Genomic DNA, 24,128 nt, shown 5'->3' with positions numbered 1-24,128 from the left:
GCGCCTCTGTGTAGATGTATGAGGAGGCTCTGCTTATATAGGGAGTGTAGTTGCACTAATTGATCCTAATGAACCAATCAAAAACTGCCATGTCAGCAAGGTGTGTCAATAGAGGCACACCTGGAAGTGGTCATGAGGCAGGAATGCATACATGGACATTAAGAAAGCACGGTAGCCTAGTGGCTAGCACTCTCGCCCTGCAAGTGCTGGGTCCCTGGTTCTATTCCCAGCCAAGTTAACATCCAGTATTAGTTGTTAAAAATGTTAAAATAAATATATATTTATATATATAAAATAAATATATATATATTTATTTTAACATTTTTAACAACTAATACTGGATTTAACTTTTGTTTACATTTTGGATTCTTGTGGATATTTTATGATTAATTAGATGCGATTTTTAGACATAGAGCGAGTTTTACTACACTGCGAACAAAAATGTTACAATTTAACCGTGTCTTCTCATGTTTTTATACTGCGCCTTTTACTTTAAGCTATTTCTATGGGTCATTATGTTTGTATATATTTCTGTTTGTTTTATAGTTATACTCCTGTTTGCCTGATGAAGCAGGACCACACCTGCGAAACGCGTTGCACTAAGTGGAGTTAAATAAAACGTTTTTTTGTATTGATATATTGTGACTCAATTGAGTTCTATATTTTTGAGGGAGGTAAGTCCACCTGAACATCCCCCTCTTTTAGACGGTTTTTAAACATTTTTATTCTACTCTGGCGCCTCTGTACACCAAGCCTTGCTGAGGATCTAAAACTAACTCACTGCTGTTCCTGCAGAAGTTTGCATATGCAAAATACTTTGCATCTCAACATGGACCTTCTTGTGCCCCCAAGAAATGTGGAGCAGTGCTGACTCCCCCCCCCCCCCCTCCCCAAGTATGTGCACTGCTCAGGAGTGGGGTCAGAGGAATGCACACAACCCATCCCCAGACTTGGCCAAGGCCCAGAGGGGGGGAGCATCCACTCAAACGCTTAAGAATGGGTCCCTTACCTGTTGTGAATTGCCCCCCCCCCCCCCCCCCGCTGTAAGGTATTGCACGTCCTGGTAGCGACGACTCCAGAACTAGAGGAGGAGGGGTGAGGAAAGACACAGTCAAAGGGGGGGGGGGGGGGAGGAGAACCCCTCTGACAGGAAAAGCTGTGCATCTCATTATCTCTCCCCCGCACTCCTGTCACACATACCAGAGCTCTGTGACATCACTTGCTCCTAGAGCCACATACATGACTGTTTGCACACAGTGGACTGAATATTCTGTAACTATTATTTCCCCAACAGATGGACAGGATGTGGGGAACACCTCGGAGGGACTTCTTATCTCACCTCGAGATGATAATGCAGAAGATAATGGCGGCACACAATATTCTCCAGGAGGAAATCCCATCACTGGAAATACACATCACAGACTTTACCATGAGGAGAGATCACCGGTTCCCTCTAATCCTGAGGAATTTTCTGACAGATCACATCCACCAAATATCCAGCCAAGATTACATGGTAGAAACAGGTCATTGGTTCAGGGTAGAAATGAGGAATCCTCTCCTTCTACATCACATGCAGGAGATGAGAGATTTCCATGTTCGGAATGTGATAAAAGTTTTACAAAGTATTTGCATCTGGTCCAGCATCAGAGGGTGCATACTGGGGTGTGGCCATTTTCCTGTTCTGAGTGTGGGAAATGTTTCGGTTGGAAAGATTCACTTCTTAGACACCAAATAATCCATACGGGGGAGCAGCCTTTTTCATGTTTAGAGTGTGGGAAATGTTTTATTCGCAAATCATCCATTCTTGCGCACCAAAGAATCCACACAGGGGAGAGGCCGTTTACATGTGCAGAGTGTGGGAAAAGTTTCTTTCGTAAATCAACCCTTCTTACACACCAAAGAGTCCACACAGGGGAGAAGCCTTTTATATGTTCTGAATGTGGGAATCTTTTCGCTGACAAAGGAACCCTTGCTAAACACCAGAGAATACACACAGAGGATCGTCCTTTTTCTTGTGCTGAGTGTGGAAAAGGTTTCTGTGATAATGGACGTCTTCTTGTACACCAGAGAACTCACTCAAATGAGCGGACTTTGTCATGTGCAGAGTGTGGGAAACGTTTCTATCGTAAATCAAAGCTTCTTAGACACCATAGAACTCACACAGGGGAGAAGCCTTTTACATGTTCTCAGTGTGGGAAATGTTTTGCTGACAAAGGAACCCTTTATAGACACCAGAAAATACACTCTGGGGAGCGGCCTTATTCATGTACAGAGTGTGGGAAAAGTTTTATAACAAAATCAAAGCTTCTTACGCACTATAGAATCCACACAAGGTAACAGCCTGTTATATGTTCCGAATGTGGGAAAGGTTTTGCTGACAAAGGAATCCATTATAGACAGCAGAGAATACACTCAGAAGAGCAGCGTTTTTCATATGCAGAGTGTGGGAAAGGTCTCTATGATAAACGGCAAGGATGGTTTTTTTTGAACTCCAGAGGAGTCTCTAAAGCCTTTTTTTTTTTTTTTTTTTTTTTTTTTTTTTTGGAGATTTTTCGAATAAAGAAACCTTCCTTAAACATTTTCGTGTTTAGAATGTGGGAAATCAGGTGAGAGGGAAATGGAGGCTGCCATATTTATTTCCTTATAAACAATACCAGTTGCCTGGCAGTACTTCTGATCCTGTCTAAAATACTTTAAGCCACAGACCCTGAACAAGCATATGCAGATCAGGTACTCTTGACTCAGCTGATTGAGGTTTTACTGGATTAATCATTAAAGGGAACCTAAACTGAGAAGGATATGGTTTTCTCCTTTTAAAATAATACCAGTTGCCTGACTCTCCTGCTGATCCTGTGTCTCTAATACTTTCAGCCACAGCCCCTGAACAAGCATGCAGATCAGGTGCTCTGACTGAAATCAGACTGGATTAGCAGCATGCTTGTTGCAGGTGTGTGATTCAGCCTCTACTGCAGCTAAAGAGATCAGCCTGACTGCCGGGCAACTGTTGTTTAAAAGGAAAAATCCATATACCTCTCAGTTTAGGTTCCCTTTAATCATGCTTGTTCAGAGGTTTTGACTCAGACACTACATATGCCAGAAGATCAACAGGACTGCCAGGCAACTGGCCTATATACTATGTATACAGTATATAGAGGGGAGTCCTAATGGGAAGAGAGGTCCATCAAGCCTCTCAAGGACAAGCTACAGCATGAACAAAGTTTTCCATGAATTACTCAATACTCCACACACATATACTATATATCCAACTGTTTTTATTGCATTTACTAGCGGTGGTACAGCCAGGCTGTTATGCTGTACCACCACTAGAAAATGCAATAAAAACAGTTGGATATACAGTGGCTTGCAAAAGTATTCGGCCCCCTTGAAGTTTTCCACATTTTGTCATAATACTGCCACAAACATGAATCAATTTTATTGGAATTCCACATGAAAGACCAACACAAAGTGGTGTACACGTGAGAAGTGGAACGGAAATCATACATGATTCCAAACATTTTTTACAAATCAATAACAGTAAAGTGGGGTGTGCGTAATTATTCAGCCCCCTTTGGTCTGAGTGCAGTCAGTTGCCCATAGACATTGCCTGATGAGTGCTAATGACTAAATAGAGTGCACCTGTGTGTAATCTAATGTCAATACAAATACAGCACCTCTGTGACGGCCTCAGAGGTTGACTAAGAGAATATTGGGAGCAACAACACCATGAAGTCCAAAGAACACACCAGACAGGTCAGGGATACAGTTATTGAGAAATTTCAAGCAGGCTTAGGCTACAAAAAGATTTCCAAAGCCTTGAACATCCCACAGAGCAATGTTCAAGCGATCATTCAGAAATGGAAGGAGTATGGCACAACTGTAAACCTACCAAGACAAGGCCGTGTACCTAAACTCACAGGCCGAACAAGGTGAGCGCTGATCATAAATGCAGTCAAGAGGCCCATGGTGACTCTGGACGAGCTGCAGAGATCTACAGCTCAGGTGGGAGACTCTGTCCATAGGACAACTATTAGTCGTGCACTGCACAAAGTTGGCTCTTATGGAAGAGTGACAAGAAGAAAGCCATTGTTAACAGAAAAGCATAAGAAGTCCCGTTTGCAGTTTGCCACAAGCCATGTGGGGGACACGGCAAACATGTGGAAGAAGGTGCTCTGGTCGAATGAGACCAAAATGGATCTTTTTGGCCAAAATGCAAAACGCTATGTGTGGCAGAAACCTAACACTGCACATCACTCAGAACACACCAGCCCCACTGTCAAATATGGTGGTGGCAGCATCATGCTCTGTGGGTGCTTCTCTTCAGCAGGGACAGGGAAGCTGGTCAAAGTTGATGGGAAGATGGATGGAGCCAAATACAGAGCAATCTTGGAAGAAAACCTCTTGGAGTCTGCAAAAGACTTGAGACTGGGGCGGAGTTTCACCTTCCAGCAGGACAACAACCCTAAAGATAAAGCCAGGGCAACAATGGAATGGTTTAAAACAAAACATATCCATATGTTTAGAATGGCCCAGTCAAAGTCCAGATCTAAATCTAATCGAGAATCTGTGGCAAGATTTGAAAACTGCTGTTTACAAACATTGTCCATCTAATCTGACTGAGCTGGAGCTGTTTTGCAAAGAAGAATGGGCAAGGATTTCAGTCTCTAGATGTGCAAATCTGGTAGAGACCTACCCTAAAAGACTGGCAGCTGTAATTGCAGCAAAAGGTGGTTCTACAAAGTATTGACTCCGGGGGCTGAAAAATTACGCACACCCCACTTTGCAGTTATTGATATGTAAAATTTTTTTTGGAATAATGTATGATTTTCGTTCCATTTCTCATGTGTACACCACTTTGTATTGGTCTTTCATGTGGAATTCCAATAAAATTGATTCATGTTTGTGGCAGTAATGTGACAAAATGTGGAAAACTTCAAGGGGGCCGAATACTTTTGCAAGCCACTGTATAAATACGTGGAGGGTTGAGTCATATATGGGAAACATTGTGCATGCTATAGCTGCGTGCTCTAACATATTTTCCGCATACAGGATTCGAGTCTGAAGTAGACTAATAGCCAAAAGCTTACTCTTATTCCTTTAACCCTCTGGGCGATACAATTATATCGCCCAGGAGGTGGCGCAGCACTATTTTTTAAATTTTTTTATTTTTTAAATCATGTAGCGAGCCCAGGGCTCGCTACATGATAGCCGCAGCGCAGCGGCATCCCCCCACCCACTCCGATCGCCTTCGGCGATCAGAGTAAGCAGGAAATCCCGTTCAGAACGGGATTTCCTGCTGGGCTTCCCTGGTCGCCATGGCGACGGGGCGGGATGACGTCACCGACGTCATGGACGTCGTGACGTCGTAGGGAGTTCCGATCCACCCCTCAGCGCTGCCTGGCACTGATTGGCCAGGCTGCGCAAGGGGTTGGGGAGGGGGGGGGGGCTGCGCGGAACGGCGGGTAGCGGCGGATCGGCGGCGAGCGGCGGCGATCGGAAGTTACACGCAGCTAGCAAAGTGCTAGCTGCGTGTAACAAAAAAAAAATTATGCAAATCGGCCCAGCGGGGCCTGAGAAATCCTCCTGCGCGACATACCCCGAGCTCAGCTCGGGATTATCGCTCAGGAGGTTAAATTAGCCAATGAATGGTAATATCCTGATTCTTAACTTCCTGCTTTTACTGAAGGCTAGCAATGAAATGGATGATGTCAGAATATTTTTCATTGGCTTATGGATTCTTGACTGTAACCTGATTGGTTGATTGTTATATCTGGTAGGAGTAAAATTAGGGAGGAATATCTGAGAGGAAACCGGAGTGCCTGGAGGAAACCCATGCAGACACGGTGAGAACATACAAACTCTGTACAATTCAGTTCATTTTACATGTGAACTGACAAATTTGGGTGCGAGCAGCAAGTGGACAATTTGGGTGCGGCCATAGACTCTAATGTAAAATAGCGGCTACAAGTTGCCAAACTAGAAACGCAACATGAAATTTGGATGTGACATTATTTGTACATTATAAAACATTATCTGATACTAAACAGGGCTCATATATTCCGTTATAAAATAATGTCCACTGCAAAACATGAGTTTATCTTTACCTGTTATCAAATAATATCCACTACAAAAACTTGGCTAAGATTAGGTGTCAGGAGAGGGGTTTTAAGGTTAGGTGTGGGGTGGGTGGTTAAGGTTAGACATCCGGGGTTGTGGCTGAGGTTAGGGGTGGGGTGGGGGGAAGTTATGGTTAGGCATCGAGTGGGGATGGTTAAGGTTAGGAGTGTGGGGAGGTTATGGTTTGGAGTCTGGGGGGGGGGGGGTGTTAAGGTCTGCATCAAGTGCGGATGGTAAGGTTAGGAGTGGGGGGCTTAAAGTTAGGCATTGAGGGGGGATAGTCATGGTTAGGAATCGAGGGGGGATGGTTAAGGTTAGGCATGGGGTGGTTAAGGCTAGGAGTGGGGGGCTTAAGGTCAGGAGTCCAGGGAGTGGGGGGGGGGTGGTTAAAGTGGGTAGGGGAAGGAGTCCAGGTGGGTAATTAAGGTTAGGAGCCTGGGGGTGGTTAAGGTTAGGCATTAAAGGGACTCCGAGCAGTGCAGAAAGTATGGAAAGATGCATATAATTTTAAAGCTCTCTCCTCTTTCCAATGATATATAAACCACCGCCCTGCGTCTTTTAGTTTTCGCTATTTTCGCGATTGAAATTGCCACGGCTGCGATTTCGATCGCGAAAATAGAGAAAAATAAAAGGCGTAGGGCAACGATTTAGGTGTCATCAGAAAGAGGAGAAAGAGAGCTTTAAAATGATATCCATCTTGCCATAGTTATATTGTATTACACAGGACGACACTTTCCCCAGTGTCAGCAGCTCCATTCTGCTGAATGCAGCTGCTGACTTTGAGAAAAAGTCGCCCTGTGTAATACAATATAACTATGGCAAGATGGATATCATTTTAAAGCTCTCATTCTCCTCTTTCTGACGACACCTAAATCGTCGCCCTACGCCTTTTAGTTTTCTCTATTTTCGTGATCGAAATCGCGGCCGCAGCAATTTCAATCGCGAAAATAGCAAAAACTAAAAGGCGTAGGGTGGCGGTTTATATATCATTGGAAAGAGGAGAAAGAGAGCTTTAAAATGATATGCATCTTTCCATAGTTTCTGCACTGCTCGGAGTCCCTTTAAAGGGGCATGGTTAGGGTTAGGTATTAGTAGAGGGAGGGTTCTGTGTGAGAATAAGGTTAGGATTAGCTGTAATAAAATATTGATATTTACCAATATTTTACTATCGTAATTAGCACGGCAAAGGATAGAATGGGTAAATTTACCTTACAGTGATAAGCTTACTGCGCAGACTTACATACATACAAAGCTAAATGTGCAACACCCCAATTGCTGTACTGCAGTTGAGTTGTTGCACATTTAGCTTTGTATGTATATACTGTAAGTCTGCATGGTAAGCTTATCACTATCATCTGTCTACAATGTACTTTGAGAAAGGGGACCCCACGGGGTCCCAAAACAATTGTCAGCTGTATCTGGGGGACTGCTGATGCAATACATTTGTAAAGCTGTTTAAAACTTTCATGATGTGCTGACTTTCTACTACCTTCACAGTTTCTGCAAAAGGGGATTATGCCAAAGAGCCAAGTAGCTCAGGTGATTGCAAGAAATTTGATACAAACCAATAAAATATCTGTTCACGTTGTGTGCAGGGCTGTGGAGTTGGATCGATTTTTGGGTACCTGGAGTCAGTGGTTTCATAAACTGAGGAGTCTTAGGGTACGTACAGACATACGATAACGATCGTTCGTTCTGAACGACGAACGATGTTAAAGGAGGTATCGGCCAATGATCATTTGAAGAAAGGCTACTTTGAACATCGTTCGTGTACGAACAATCTTGGAACGAGCGTTGCGTGCGCAACATGATGTATAAACTGATTTCAAACACAAGTGTCAAAAAGAACTGTTTGAGCATGTGCAAAGCTTTGAGAACGAACGATCAACGACCGATCATTGTACAGACATTACTTTTTGAACGATAGTCGTTGGAAAAGATCTGGCAGAATGGATCGTTCTTTACCAACGACATATCTCGTTGGTCGGTCATTTTAATGATCGTTCGTGCATTTTTTACGAACGATCGTCGGGCAATGCCGTCGGTAACGGTGTCTGTACGCACCCTTATGCCTAGTACACACTAGCAATTTTGATGGATCAATCATTGGTCAATTTTACCACCTCCATGTAGTATGACCATTTACCTATATAATCTGCATAGAGTTGAAAATCTGTTTGGCCCTCATACTACATGGAGGTGGTAAAATTGACCAATGATTGATCCATCAAAATTGCTAGTGTGTACTAGGCTTAAGTCAGATGATTTTTCTACCAACTCCACAGCCCTGGTAAGTATTAGATTAACCAGTTCATCACTGAGGGTTTTTTCACCTTATGGACCAGAGCATTTTTACCTCTCAGCGCTCCTCCCTTTTATTCACCAATAACTTTATCACTACTTATCACAATAATATGATCTATATCTTGTTTTTTCACCACCAATTAGGCTTTCTTTTGGTGGTATATTTTGCTAAGACTTATTTTTCTCTAAATGCATTTCAATGGGAATAATACAAAAAAATTGAAAAAAATATTTTTCAGTTTTTGCCCATTATAGTTTTAAAATAATATGTGCTACTGTAATTAAAACCCACATTTTATTTGCCCATTTGTCCTAGTTATTGTACCTTTTGAATTCTGTCCCTATCATAATGTATGGCAACAATATTTTTTGAGGGAAATAAAGGTGTATTTTTTTCAGTTTTGTGTCCATCACTAATTACAGCCCCCCCCCTTTTTTTTTTTTTGCAAAACTAACAGTAATATACCCTCATGACACACATATTAAAAAAGTTGAGTCCCTAAGGTAACTGCATTTTTTAATGTATTTTTGTGTGTTTTATTTTGTCAACTATGGGGGGGGAGGTAAGGGGTTAATTAATTGGGTATATTAATGTAATGGGATGTGTATGTAGGTGTAATGTTACTGTTTGGCCACTAGATGTCCCTCCACTTTATTTTGATTGCGTGTCTTTTAATGCATACTCTCTGTTAAGCTGGTTTCATTGGTCATGGCAGTTAGATCGGTGAATGGAAACTGTGTTCCCATTCACAGATCTGTGTACTAACGGGTGGTGGCGAGAACGTGGCGGGAGTGCACGCAGTGGTGGTCGTGGAGGAGTACATATTTCTACGCCCCTGGAGCTAAGATGAAGTCTTCGGGGGTGTAGATATACTGTACAATAAACTTAAACTGGTTAAGGAGTCGGTGGTTTCATACACAAGGAGTCAGTCAGATGATTTTTTGGACCGTCTACACAGCCCTGGTTGTGAAGCCAGATATTATAAATGAGGGACAGTGAGGGCTAATCCTACAATGGTCTAGGGGCATTGTAGTGTTGTGGCTCTGGTTTTGTTCCAGACTATAGAAAACATGAGGAATCTCCATTTTTTTTTTTAAACAAGGGCATAGTTATATATACTGGGGAGTTATGAATAGTATAAAGTACTTTGGGAAGAAGGACCATTTTCAGCAAATTGACTTGGCCCACCACTGACAGTTTGGTCCAAGAGGACATTAAAGTTTGGTTGAGAGATAGCAGTGGAGCCACTATGACTTGGTGTATTGGGAAGGGTTGGCCCGAACTGTAACTCATAGGTATTTAAATGAGGGTACTGTCTGAAGTGGAGAAGGCAGAGGAGATGCAGATACATTAGGATCATCTAAGCCCAAAATAGCCGACTTCCTCTAGTTTGACAAAGGTAACCTGCAGAGAAAGATTGGCAAGGTACAGAAAAATGTCATCAGTGTATTGGCTAATCTTTTCTTCAATATCTCCTCTGCATAGCTCCCAGTTTAACTCTTATTTTCCATGCCAAAGGTACAGCTGATGAGGTTTAGAGGATGGGAGACAAGGGACACCCCTGCCTAGTCCCCCTATATATAGGGAAAGATCTGAGACTAGAGTTGGTACACACCTGCACTAAGGGATTAGCACACAATCATTTGACCCATCTAATAATTGGACCCCAAAACCGAATCTGGCAAGTGTTGCTAGCAAGAAGGGCCATTCCACCAGTCAAAGGAATTTGCAGCATCCATTGACACTATACTGTAACTCTCTGACCCATGCTGCCTATAATCAGCTCGGACGTTTGAGAAGAGCCTTCTGATGTTAAAGATGACTTTTTACACAGCACTTGGGGAGGGGGAGGAGGCAGAGCCGAATTAAGGCTGAATGGGGCCCTAAGAAAAGTAGCAGATTTGCCCCCCCCCCCCTCTCAAATATATGAAAAAAATAAAATATATATATATATACAGCAAATGATACAACTCTGATAAAGTTTGCCCAGCCCAATTTACTTTATTTAAGCCTCTTTTCCACGGACAGTTGATAGGCAGTGAAATGCCTCTCAAACTCACAACTGCTCGCTGCTGCCTGGCAACTGCTTGTTGCTGCCTGATAACTGCTCACTGCTGTCTGGTAACTGCTAGCTGAGCACACAGTTCAATTGTCCGTGGAAAAGAGGCCTTAAAGGGAACCTTAACTGAGAGTGATATGGATGTTTCTTTTTAAACAATACCAGTTGCTTGTCAGTCCTGCTGATCTCTTTGGCTGCAGTAGTGGCTGAATCACACACCTGAAACAAGCATGCAGCTAATCCAGTCTGACTTCAGTCAGAGCACCTGATCTGCATGCTTGTTGAGGGCTGTGGCTAAAAGTATGAGAGACACAGGATCAGCAGGAGAGTCAGGCAACTGGTATTATTTGAAAAGGAAAAATCCACATGCTTCTCAGTTTAGGTTTCCTAAATATGCTCTTTGTAGCTGCACTTTTTCTACAAATTGTCCCCTTCACCTTACCTAGCTAGAAGTAGTGGGGCTGTAAGTTATCCCCTCAGGCAGCACAGGCTGTATTCTGTGTATGACTGTCCATGCTCTCTCCACATGGTGTCACAGCCCCTCCCATCAGTGACCAAGAGGTGGGGGCAGGGAGCAGATGCCTGTAACTGGAAAACAGCACAGACAGACACACTACAATACAGCCTGCTGGGGGGGGGGGGGGGGGGGGGGGGGTTTAATTTAAACAGCCGTTCTGCTTTCAGCTGTTAGTGTCATTTGCTGGGGCCAGGGGCTGGGAAGTGTGAGTGTGATTACCCTCCTGCCAGGAGGAAAAAGGAGGAACAGTGAAGGGCCTGATTACATGCTGAAGGGGCCCATCAAACTCTGACTGAGGCCCAAGCAGCTGCTTGAGGTGCTTAGTGGGTTAATCCGGCCCTGCCTATGCAGCAGCATGAAGCCGCTCGTGCATGAGCGAGTACAGTCCACACCTATGCAGCAGCATGAAGCCGCTCGTGCATGAGTGAGTACAGTCCACACCTATGCAGTAGCATGAAGCTGCTTGTGCATGAGCGAGTACAGTCCACACCTATGCAGTAGCATGAAGCCGCTCGTGCTTGAGCGAGTACAGTCCACACCTATGCAGTAGCATGAAGCCGCTCGTGCATGAGCGAGTACAGTCCACACCTATGCAGTAGCATGAAGCCGCTCTTGCATGAGCGAGTACAGTCCACACCTATGCAGTAGCATGAAGCCGCTTGTGCTTAAGTGAGTACAGTCCACACCTATGCAGTAGCATGAAGCCGCTTGTGCTTAAGTGAGTACAGTCCACACCTATGCAGTAGCATGAAGCCGCTCGTGCTTAAGTGAGTACAGTCCACACCTATGCAGGAGCATGAAGCCGCTCGTGCTTAAGTGAGTACAGTCCACACCTATGCAGGAGCATGAAGCCGCTCGTGCTTAAGTGAGTACAGACCACACCTATGCAGGAGCATGAAGCCGCTGTGATACTGTGGGGACTATAAACATGCATGTAGATGTCTCACTAAATTATCTGTATTGTGAATTTATTAGGATGGCTGCTCTGTTAAAATAGTATCACAATGCTGCTCAGCAGCAGATCTCTCTCCCTGCCCCACATATATTTTTCAACATTAAGCTGTGTTGGTATGTAATATAATATCCCAATGCCTGTGGTCTGACATTCTTCCTTCTACCCTACCCTTCCTTCCTCTCTTTGGGTACCCAGTCCCACTCCCCCTCTTTCCTTCTCATTTGTTCCTCTTTAAGGACTGTGTTATAATTTAAGTAGGCCTCAGTTATTTGGACTGAGTTAGTCAAAAAGGCTTGGAGTGCAGATTGGCCCTTTAAGGGGATTTTCTCTGAGAGAGAAAATCTGCAGTTCTGTCAGCAGAACTAGAACATACCAAGAAGCTGTTCTAGTACAAGGCCGCAGGTCTCCCTGACCTGCGCATGTACCGCCACTAGAACAATAAACATCAGCCATGTTATGTAAATATCCACATTCCTGCATATAGGTCAGAAGCCTCATTGATTATTAATCAAGTAGGTGTGTATGATGACACCACGAGTGGGTCCACCAATAGTCTGATCTAGGGGGTGGCGAAGATGATGTCATATTTAACTCTTTCCTAGTCAGTATTAAAGGCTGAGGGAGCTATGGGAGCTCATTCTGCTCTTTACTTTCGCAATAGCTCGCAAGGCTGACTGGGACCTCTAAGTATGTGCTTCCTTTCTGTAATCTGATATAATGTCTGCTGTACATAGGTAGTCTAGATGTAACATAGAGTAGATACAAGAAGACCTGGGTATCTTCAGCAGGAAGGTATTTACGCAGCTGTAACGCAACATGGAAGTCTGCTTTGCCAGGAGATGATAAACTGTATCTATCTGTATTTCTGTTACTTGAATAAATAACGTAAACATTGAAGAAGCCTGAGGAAGTCTATCGCCTACTTGCTGTGTGGAGAGTCAAGTGATCTCACAGTCTGTGGGGCGTAACTGTAAGAAGTTACTGGTGTCGAAGCAAGGTGATATAGAAGCAGGTTCTAACAGACTGATGTACAGATCTATGTAAATATAAATATGTATTTTATCTACTGAATAATGTGTTTAATTGACTCTAAACTTTATTCCCATCAATTAAATTGATATATTTGTTATTTTCAAATGTTAATATGTGGGAAAACGACCCAGAATATAAAGGACCAATGTGTTTTAAATTATAAAACAATACATTTTAATGAAATCTTTATGGTATGTGTGACTAATGGTGTGGAAGCGACGTGGCATAAGCACCCCTCTTTCTTATGTCAAAAAGTAGGGAGATATGAATGAGAAAAAAAAAAAGGATTTAGTTCCCAAAGAGATACCTCCCTCACAGTAATTTTAGCACAAACTCCTGTTTTCCTTTTGGCAGATTTGTAATGTGGATTATATACTGTAATACGACTAAGGAATATGGGGAAAGAAGGCAGTGTGGTGAGTGGTGACAAATGCAGTTCCTCGATTGTCCACAAGATGGTGATGTCACTTGTGGAGCGCAGAGACAAGGAGGAGTGGAACGCACGGACAGGAAGTTCTGGGTTAGAGGTGAAGTCGGAGAAAGAAGCATTCGCCACTGTTGGGACTGGCAGCAGAAGAGGTAATAACATATATTTGTGATATTTACAGCCAATAATAACAAAGCTGCGTCATCCCAACCTCTAGCAGCTTCTGCTGCATGTGTGTGTGTTCTAGTATAATTCTAGTATAATTTATCAAGCAGTATTAACTCTACATTGCTGTACAGAGATCACTGATCAGTTATTAGTATCCTACGTTTATTTAGCTCTTACAAAGCCCACAATATTGTCGCAGCCCTTTACCGATGTCAGCATTCGCCAGAGAAGCTTACACTCTAATGCTCTCAATTTGCATAGATTTTATTGCAGTTGTGTGCTTGGACTGATATTTTATAGATTACTCTCTAATGTCTCCACCACAGTCACCTATTATTATTGACTTATAAAGTGCCAACATATTCCGTGGCACTGACCTATCATCATCAATAATAATAATATTACACATCTATAAAGGTCTTACATAGTCCACAGTGCTGTACAGAGATCACTGATCCATTCCCATCAATCTCTGCTCCAGAGGACCTTACACTCCTATGTCCACCTCACCACAGTTTATTAATAAAACTAGTAGGCATAAGCCCGTTTAAAAAACAGGCTCTAGGTCTGTCATCGCCGCCACATGCACCCGCCCCCCTGGCCCGTCCTGCTCCTGTTCCTGTGGCACATGCGCAGTAGCACAGATGCAGGGACACACACACACAGGGACAGGACGCAGAGACACAGGGGTTTTATTATATAGGATAAGACTACACCTCACAGTGCTTGGACAAACTGATATATTGGCAATCCAGCAAATGCATTCATCAATGTGGTACCACATAACCTGGTAGGTTTCTAGTAGAGATCAGGGAGGTGAGTGCAGGCGGACACAAACAAACTGATTGCGGTAGCTGTTTTGTGTTTTACTACGCTCGGGCATGCGCACTCCCACATATTAACTGTAGGAAATGGCTATTGTAGTTGCTGTAGAAGAGCACTGTCTGCTTCTTCTCCCCTCTCCTTTCGTCATAGGACTGAGGCTGGTGAGGAGACAGATGAGCAGTTTGTCTGTACAATTATCTCTGCTGGATTGTCACCCAAAATGAATGATTGTTTCAGGAGACATTTAGAAGGCTTTAATTGCTATTTGTTTATAACCAGGATTGTGAAGAACACACCCGGTGAGCTACTGAGACTCAGCAGCCATCCTGACTAGCAAACACCTCCCCCCCCCCCCCCCCCCCCCCCCATTACTGCATCTTCCTCCTACTCTCTAGGTGAAAAAACTACACAAAACAATGCATTTTTTGCTAATGAAGACTTGTGCTTTTAACTTAGCTGAGTAGTTCCTGGATGGTTTGTCTGCTGTGTTTCCATGATAGTGTGCAAAGGGTTAATTGACTTGGCTATTGGATTGGCCACACCCCCTTTAGCACATCCGTTTTACCTTTTGTTTCCTCACTTGAGATGAGCATGGATTCTGTATTCTTGTTGTGACAATAATCCATGCAGCCAGGGTTAAATCCAGTGCAACTCTCTCTTTGTCCAATACCAGTGTGAGCATTCACACAGCTTATGTTGTTGTGTGTATGGATGCATTTAGTAGCTCCCTGGTGGGATTAGCTAGAAGCACTATCTGTCCCAAGAGAGGGCATTAGGATGTTTTTAACTGTAGAGATTGCAGTGGTTCCTGGACGGTTGGTCTGCAGTGAGCATTTGCATGAGAGTATTTGCATATGAGTGTGAAAAGGGTTAATTGACTTGGACACACCCCCTTTAGCACCTCCATTTTACCTTACCTTTTACTTTTCTAGTCAGAGCTTTCTGTCATACTGTCCCAAACCTTTGGAATGACTTGGTGCACCCAGTCAAGACAGCTCCAACCCTGGACATGTTTAAATCAAATCTGAAAAGCCACCTGTTTAGTCTGGCATTTATGATCACATACCTTTTTTTCCCCTGTACACATCACCATGTACCGATCTTGTTATAATTTAAGTAGGCCTCAGTTATTTGGACTGAGTTAGTCAAAAAGGCTTGAGGAGCAGACCTGCCCTTTAAGGGGATTTTCTCTTAGAGAGAAAATCTGCAGTTCTGTCAGCAGAACTAGAACATACCAAGAAGCTGTTCTATGGACAAGGCCACAGGTCTCCCTGACCTGGGCATGTACCGCCACTAGAACAATAAACATCAGCCATATTTACTAAACAACCAGATTCCTTGCAAGTGGGGCAGAAGCCTCATTGACTATTAATCGAGTAGGTGTGTATGATGACACCACGAGTGGGTCCACCAATAGTCTGGTCTAGGGGATGTCGAATATGATGTCACATTTAACTCTTTCCTAGTCGGTATTAAAACCGATGTGGGCGATCAGAGCTCACTCTCTGCTTCTGACTTTCCCACTAGATCTAAAGGCTGACTGGAACCTCTAAGTATTTCCATTCTATATGTAATCTGATATAATGTATGCTGTACATAGGTAGTCTAGTGTAACTTAGGTTAGAAAGAAGGTACCTGATTGATTTCAGCAGGAAGTCTAATCAAGAAGCTTGTAACGCAACATGAAGATTGGCTGGCTAGGATATGATAAACTGTATCTATCTGTATTTCTGTTTTCTGAATAAACTCCGTAAACATTGAAGAAGCCTGAGAAAAGTCTATCTCCTGCTTGCTGTGTTGAGAGTCAAGTTATCTCACAGTCTGTGAGACGCAACTAGAAGAAGTTGATGGTGTCGAAGCAAGGTGATTAGAACAAGATATAACAGATCTGATACAAGCTTATGCCCTTTGGGTCCTACAGGACAAATGAGCTTTACAAATGTTTTGTTGCTGTTACTTAATTGTTGTTATTTATAAGGTACCAGAGGAGGGAGACATATGGAAGCTGACATATTTAGTTCCTATATATACCTGTTGCCTTGCAGGCCTGTTGATCAATCTGGCTTCAGTAGTGTCTGAAACACACACCTGAAACAAGAATGCAATTAATCTTGTCAGATTTTTGTCAGAGACATTTGATCTGCATGCTTGTTCAGGGTCTATGGCTAAAAGTATTAGAAGCAGAGAATCAGCAGGATTGCCATCAATACATATTGCTTAAAAGTAAATAAATATGTCAGCCTCCATGCTCTTCTCACTTAGAGTTTCCTTTAAATGTCCTCACGTGAAGAGATGAGCCTGATTCTGTGTTTTTCAGGTTCCTATAAGGTGTCAGGATGTCACTGTCTATTTCTCCATGCAGGAGGGGCAGTATTTAGAACTACGCAGGGATATGTAGAAGAACATCATAATGGAGAATCATCCACCTCTCACATCACCAGGTAAGAGGAGACCTTTATTTCTTGTATAGGAGAGAACAGTATGGAGAGACCACCTAGATTACCCTCAACCTGAGATAAACACATAGAGACAATGTATTAAGTCAGACCTCCCTTACACAGGCAGCTACCATTGGTGTGACCACTGCCTGTCAACCAGTTGTGTGGTTCTACCAGATGCTTAGAGGCAGCTACCAGCATTTGGCCTGAGTAGTGTGGTGGCACCCGTCCCATGGGTAGTGTGGTGGCACCCGTCCCATGGGTAGTGTGGTGGCACCCATCCCATGGGTAGTGTGGTGGCACCCGTCCCATGGGTAGTGTGGTGGCACCCGTCCCATGGGTAGTGTGGTGGCACCCGTCCCATGGGTAGTGTGGTGGCACCCGTCCCATGGGTAGTGTGGTGGCACCCGTCCCATGGGTAGTGTGGTGGCACCCGTCCAATGGGTAGTGTGGTGGCACCCGACCCATAAGTAGTGTGGTGTCGCCTGTCCTATGGGTAGTGTGGTGGCGCCCGTCCTATGGGTAGTGTGGTGGCGCCCGTCCTATGGGTAGTGTGGTGGCGCCCGTCCTATGGGTAGTGTGGTGGCACCCGTCCTATGGGTAGTGTGGTGGCACCCGTCCCATGGGTAGTGTGGTGGCAACCTACCACTAGATATTACATGTGGTGGTTTCCAGCTGCTCTGTGTGTTTACAATGGACAAAATTGCAGTTACAAACACTGCCATTCAGTTGCAGTACAGAGGTTGTTCTCTGGCAGACAGTCCATGTGAAAGAAGAGTAGCATCAATGTGTGTGTTTCTTACAGGTGGATCCAGTAACAGAAACCCACCAGAGAGATGCACAGGTCCTCTTTATTCCCAGGATTGTCCACAGGAAGACCTCACCACCCACCACCATTATCAGGTAGGTGGAACTGATGGTGCAAGACTCAGAAATGACTGTGTGATGTTATACTTTTACAGTATCTCACAAATGTGTGTACACCTCTCACATTTTTGTAAATGTTTCATTATATCTTTTCATGGGACAACACTGAAGATATGACACTTTGATACAAAGTAAAGCAGTCAGTGTACAGCAGATTATATAACCGTGTAAATGTATTGTCCCATCAAAATAACTCAGCACTCAGCTATTAAAGGGAACCTAAACTGAAGGAAAAAAAAAAGAGTTTAACCACTTGAGGGCCACGATTTTAAACCCCCCTAATGACCAGACCATTTTTTACAATATAGGCCACTGCAGCTTTAAGGCCTCTCTGCAGGGTCGTACATCTCAGCACACAAGTGATTTCCTCCCTCTGCCTTTTTCTGCCCACCAACAGAGCTCTCTGTTGGTGGGCAATGATCGCTCCCCCAATGTTTTTTTTTTTTATAAATATTTATTTGAATTTTTAAAAAAAATAAATTTAACCTATTTTTAAAATTATTTCTACAATCCCCCTCCCACCGCCCCCCCCTTCCAGCCAATCAGCGCGATCGGCTGTCATAGGCTTCACTGCAATGACTGTCCTCTGGCCACCAGACTCGGTGAGTCGACGGCCACTGCGCATGTGCGGCCGTGGGTGTCCTTGATCACTCTCCCGTCGACGGGAGCAGTATAGATTTTTGTATACTGCGCATTCGTAGAGCACTCCTGTACATGGTAGAGCAGTTAGGAAGTGCGTGGACCAGGGCCATGCATCCAAGTGAGAGTAGGTCGAAGCGGGGGACCGTATGATCGCTTTGTCATGGCGCAGTACAGCTGCAGGGGGCTGGTAGAAGCCCCAGGTAAGTTAAACTCTTTTTTTCCATTCAGTTTAGGTTCACTTTAACCTCCCTGGAGATGTTCCTGAGCTGAGCTCAGGCTGAGATTTACTTGCTGGGAGCGGTAAGCCCGAGCTCAGCTCGGGCTGGCCCAAAACTGCCATGCGCTGTGTTTACCTGGGTCCCGAGCACGACCGGCGCTGACAGTGGGACCCAGGCTTCTCCCCCCAGCCGCTGGGATCCCCTTCACGTGCATTCTCTTACTCATTCTCCGGCGGCCTATCAGGATGACAGAGCGGCGCTTTGCGGCGGTGCTGTGATGTCATCGGGGGCGGCGGCAAATCTTAAAGTGGACCTGATCTCTCGCTCAGGGTAGTGCGCATGCCCTTAAGCATCTAGCCTCTCTCCCCCATCTGGACCCCCCCCCCAAAAAAAATAAAAATAAATAAATAAAATAAAACATAAATAAATAAAATAGTTTTTAACATATATATATATATATATAATCAAATTTCAACAGCAACTGGTCTGAGTGTATTAAGTGATAAAGATGCTAATCCTGCATTCAAAACTTTTTCTGCTGGCATGGTTTGTAGTTATCACATACCTTGGGAGCACTGGCCCTTTAATTGCCATTGCCAAACAGTTACATGCTAGGGGGTCTTTTTATCTATAATATATTCCTCTTCCCTTTACTTTCCCCTCCTGCTAATGACATAAGACAGTGCACTTCCTAGTAAAGACCTCAGTGGGAGTGGCTGAAGACTCTGGGAGGAGGGCGAGTAACGAATACACAATTACCAAGAGGAGGAAAAAAAGAGAGAGTGAGGAAATGATGTCAGAATTATCTTCATTCAAAGGTAACCAAGATGGAAACTGTCCAGAATAGGACTCTGCTTTTCCTTTATAAAATTCACAGGAATCATAATGTGGAAAGTGCAATACATCTGTTATGTAAGTAGAACTAGTATTTATCCACTTATATACTGTATGTGTTTTATTAATTCTAGGTTAGTATGGGTGTCACTTGTTCTTTAATGTCTGAATTGCTGGCATCAAAAGTTAGTACAACACTAAGTAAAGAATGTCAAAATTCTGCCCAATTAGACATTTTCCCTCCCTGAGGTTATGTTACTCTCTAGTGCTAAAAGGTCTTGGCACTGAATGGGGAACAGGTGTGGTAAATTTGGTTTTAGCTCTCTCACACACTCTCATACTGGTCACTGGAAGTTCAACATGGCACCTCATAGCAGAGAACTTTCACAGGATCTTAAAAAAATTAATGTTTGCTTTACATAAAGATGGCCTAGTCTATAAGAAAATTGCCGACACCCTGAAACTGAGCTGCAGCATGGTTATCAAGACCATACAAAGGTTTAATAGGACAGGTTCCACTCTGAACGGGCCTCAACATGGTCAACCAAATAAGTTGAGTGCACTTGCTCTGCATTATATCCAGAGCTTGTCTTTAGCAATAGACGTATGAGTGCTGGCAGCATTTCTGCAGAGGTTGAAGGGTTGGTGGGTGAGCTTGTCAGTGCTCAAACCGTACACTGCATGAAATTGGTCTGCATGACTGTCGTTACAGAAGGAAACCTCGTCTTAAGATGATGCATAAGAAAGCCTGCAAATAGTTTACTGAAGTCAAACAGACTAAGGACATGGCTTACTGGAATAATGTCCTGTGATCTGATGAGACCAAGATAAACTTATTTGGTTCAGATGGTGTCAAGCGTGTGTGGCAGCAACCTCGTGAGGAGCCTACAGCCAAGCATGGTGGTGGGAGTGTCATGGCTTGTGGCTGCTTGAGTGCTGCTTGCACTGAGGTGCTACAGCTCATTGAGGGAACCATGAATGCCAATGTGTACTGTGACATATTGAAGCAGACTACGATCTCCTCCCTTTGGAAACAGGACTGCAGGGCAGTATTCTAACATGAGAACGACCCCAAACACACTTCCAGGATGACCATTGCCTTGCTAAAGAAACTGAGGGTTAAGTTGATGGACTAGCCAAGCATGTCTCCATACATAAACCCTTTGAGAATCTGTAGGGCATCTTCAAAAGGAAGATAGAGGAGCGCAGGGTCTCTTACATCCACCAGCTAGGATTTCACAGGCAATCTGTGAAGCTCTAGTGACCTCCATGCCCAGGAGAGTTAAAGCAGTGCTTGAAAATAATGACGGGCACACAGAATATTGACACTTTGGGCAGAATTTTGACATACTTCACATTGGGGTGTACTCACTTTTTTTGCTCGTGGGTTTGACATTAATGGCTGTGTGTTGAGTTATTTTGATGGGACAGCAAATGTACACTGTTATACATGCTGTGCACATATCTTCAGTGTTGTCTCATGAAAAGATGCAATGAAATATTTACAAAAATGAGAGAGGTGTACTCACTTTTGTGAGATATTCTATATGTAGTCTCAGTTCATTGACTCTCACAGATCTTATTTTCCCTTATTGTGTCGGCTTAGGATAACAAACAGATTGATGTGAAAGTTCAGGTTAAAGTGGATAAAGAAAAGACAGAAGGAAGAAGTGATCAGCAGTTCCTGGGGGAAGGGGCAATAATGAGGACAATTAAAGTGGAAGAAGAGACGTATGTGAGGACTGATCAGCAGTTCTTGCAGGAAGGTGACATGATGGGGACAATAAAAGAAGAAAAGGAGGAGACAGATGTGAGGCATAATCTGCAGTGTTTGGAGGAGGGCGTTATAATGGTGAAAATAAAAGAGGAGGAAGCTTCTATGAATATCAGCAGAGGTAAGAAAAGCAAAACATTTCACATTACATTTTACATCTACAAGTGCAAGAAACAGGGAGGGACCATCAGCAAAGTATCAAATCACTGGATGATACAGGGTGGGGTCACACTAGGCCCACAGTCACTGGCTGATACATTGAGGATGGGGTCACACTAGGCCTGCTGTCATTGGATGATACAGTGAGGATGGGGTCACACTAGGCCCACTGTCACTGGTTGATACAGTGAGGATAGGGACACACTAGGGCCGCTGTCACTGGATGATACAGTGAGGATGGGGACACACTAGGCTCGCAGTCACTGGATGATACAGTGAGGATGGGGTCACACTAGGCCCGCTGTCACTGCATGATACAGTGAGGATGGGGTCACACTAGGCCCGCTGTCACTGCATGATACAGTGAGGATGGGGCCACACTAGGCGCACTGTCACTGGATGATACAGTGAGGATGGGGTCACACTAGGCCCGCTGTCACTGATTGATGCAGTGAGGATGGGGTCACACTAGGCCCGCTGTCACTGCATGATACAGTGAGGATGGGGTCACACTAGGCCCGCTGTCACTGCATGATACAGTGAGGATGGGGTCACACTAGGCCCGCTATCACTGCATAATACAGTGAGGATGGGGTCACACTAGGCTTGCTGTCACTGCATGATACAGTGAGGATGGGGTTACACTAGGCCCACTTTACTTCATCTGACAAAGGATGGCAAACTATTTTACTCATCTGGCTGTACTATGTCTGTTTCTGTGCATTGCCAGAGCCCTCTGACATCAGTCACTGCTAAAGCCACATACATAACTGCTGCCTGCACACAGGTGAATGTTGTATAACTATTATTATCTCCACAATAGATGGACAGGATGTGGGAAGCACCTCAGAGGGACATCTTATCTCACCTCCAGATGATAATGCAGAAGATATTGGCGTCACACAATATTCTCCAGGAGGAAACCCCATTACTGGAAATACACATCACAGACTTTACCATGAGGAGAGATCACCGGATCCTTCTAATCCTGAGGAATCTTCTGACAGATCACTTCCTGTTACCTTAAATATGCAACCAGGATTTAGCCAAAACTTTCATTTGAATTCTGTGGAATCTTCTTCCAGTAAGTCATATTTCACGGAGAATTCCCATAAAAGTCATCCCACACATCAACCCATTGATTCAGACAAACGTCCATTTTTATGTCTAGATTGTGGGAAAGGTTTCACTCGGAAATCATCTCTTCTTACTCACCAAAGAATCCACACAGGGGATCGGCCTTTTACATGTTCCGAGTGTGAGGAAAGATTCACTCATAAAGCATCCCTTCTGACTCACCAAATCATCCACACAGGGGAGCAGCCTTTTTCATGTACAGAGTGTGGGAAAGGTTTTTGTTATAAAGGACGTCTTCTCGAACACCAGAGAATTCACTCAGGTGAGCGTCCTTTTTCATGTTCAGAGTGTGGGAAAAATTTCACTAAGAAAGCATCTCTTCTTACACACCAAAGAATCCACACAGGAGAGCAGCCTTTTACGTGTTCTGACTGTGGGAAATGTTTCACTGAGAAAGGAAACCTTTTTAAACACCAGAGAATTCACTTGCGTGAGCGTCCTTTTTCATGTGCAGAGTGTGGGAAAGGTTTCTGTGATAAAGGACGTCTTCTTGAACATCAGAGAATTCACTCGGGCGAGCGACCTTTTTCGTGTGCAGAGTGTGGGAAAGATTTCTCAAGTAAAGAAACCTTCCTTAAACATCAGAGAATGCATGCAGGCGATTATACGTTTTCATGTTCGGACTGTGGGAAAGGTTTCATGTATAAAGATCAGCTGCTTACACACCTGAACAGTCACACAGGTGAGCGGCCATTTTCATGTTCAGATTGTGGGAAATGTTTCACTAGTAAGACCAGCCTTGTAGTACACCAGAGACGTCACACAGGTGAGCGACCTTTCTCTTGCTCAGAGTGTGGGAAATGTTTCACTACTAATGAAAGCCTCATAACACATCAGAGAAGTCACACAGGTGAGCGTCCTTTCTCATGTTCAGACTGCGGAAAGACTTTTAGCCACAAAGGAGAATTCCGTTTACACCAGAGAAAACATGCAGGAGATTATTCATATTCATGTCAAGAATGTGGAAAGGGTTTCATGAGCAAGTCGCACCTTCTTGCCCATCAGTATTCTCATACAGGTGAAAGGCCGTTTTCATGTTCAGAGTGTGGGAAAAGTTTCAATTACAAAGGACAACTTCTGACACACCAGAGAAGCCACACTGGTGAGCGGCCTTTTTCTTGTTCAGAGTGTGGGAAGTGTTTCATGCATAAACATACCCTTCTTAACCACCAGAAAACCCACACAGGGGAGTGTCCTTTTTCATGTTCAGAGTGCGGGAAAAGCTTCACTGAAAAGAAAGACCTTCTCGCACACCAAAAGATTCACACTAGTAAGCAGATTATTTCATGTACTGAATGTGGGAAATGTTTTGTTCATGAAGAAGACCTTCAAAATCATCACAGAATTCACACTGGCGAACGCCCTTATTTATGTTCAGAGTGTGGGGAAACTTTTACATGGAAAGATACGCTAATTCAGCATCAGAAAACACATTTGTTGGTTTGATGTCTGCATAACTGCTCCACGACATAATGTTGGACCATACCTCAGTTGACCAATCTTAGGTGAATGTTATCTGCTGGTGATGTGTCCTGTGAGTGGGTGTTGGGATATACAGTGCTCGCCCTGTTCCCTGTACGATATCAGACCCAAGTTT

General features: G+C 43.9%; 3 protein-coding genes across 4 annotated transcripts in view; 2 read left to right on the top strand and 1 right to left on the bottom strand.

The window, feature by feature from the left end:
• LOC137534753 (zinc finger protein OZF-like) overlaps nt 1–3,283 on the top strand; it is a 28,300-nt gene extending 25,017 nt beyond the window's left edge. Inside the window, exon 5 of the mRNA XM_068256384.1 lies at nt 1,295–3,283. Coding sequence (XP_068112485.1) covers nt 1,295–2,337 — 1,043 coding nt within the window. The 3' untranslated portion in view covers nt 2,338–3,283. The remainder of the gene's footprint in view (nt 1–1,294) is intronic.
• Nucleotides 1–24,128, bottom strand: part of LOC137534764 (zinc finger protein 84-like) — a 253,689-nt gene that overhangs the window by 106,936 nt on the left and 122,625 nt on the right. The window lies entirely within an intron of this gene.
• The window catches only part of LOC137534752 (zinc finger protein 585A-like), a 32,572-nt gene continuing 21,951 nt past the window's right edge, over nt 13,508–24,128 (top strand). The window contains exons 1-5 of one of the 2 annotated variants that reach the window (XM_068256382.1): nt 13,508–13,561; nt 16,720–16,843; nt 17,646–17,743; nt 21,068–21,356; nt 22,218–23,213. In XM_068256382.1, the coding sequence (XP_068112483.1) occupies nt 16,813–16,843; nt 17,646–17,743; nt 21,068–21,356; nt 22,218–23,213 (1,414 nt within the window). In that variant the 5' untranslated portion in view covers nt 13,508–13,561; nt 16,720–16,812. Of the gene's footprint in view, nt 13,562–16,184; nt 16,266–16,719; nt 16,844–17,645; nt 17,744–21,067; nt 21,357–22,217; nt 23,214–24,128 lie in introns of those variants that run through there. The other variant, XM_068256383.1, reaches the window with a different exon arrangement.

Source organism: Hyperolius riggenbachi, chromosome 10 (genome assembly GCF_040937935.1).
Source record: "Hyperolius riggenbachi isolate aHypRig1 chromosome 10, aHypRig1.pri, whole genome shotgun sequence".
In the NCBI taxonomy this organism is placed as follows: domain Eukaryota; kingdom Metazoa; phylum Chordata; class Amphibia; order Anura; family Hyperoliidae; genus Hyperolius; species Hyperolius riggenbachi.
The sequence above is the reverse complement of the archived record's forward strand: the minus strand, read 5'-3'. Positions and strand labels throughout refer to the sequence as shown.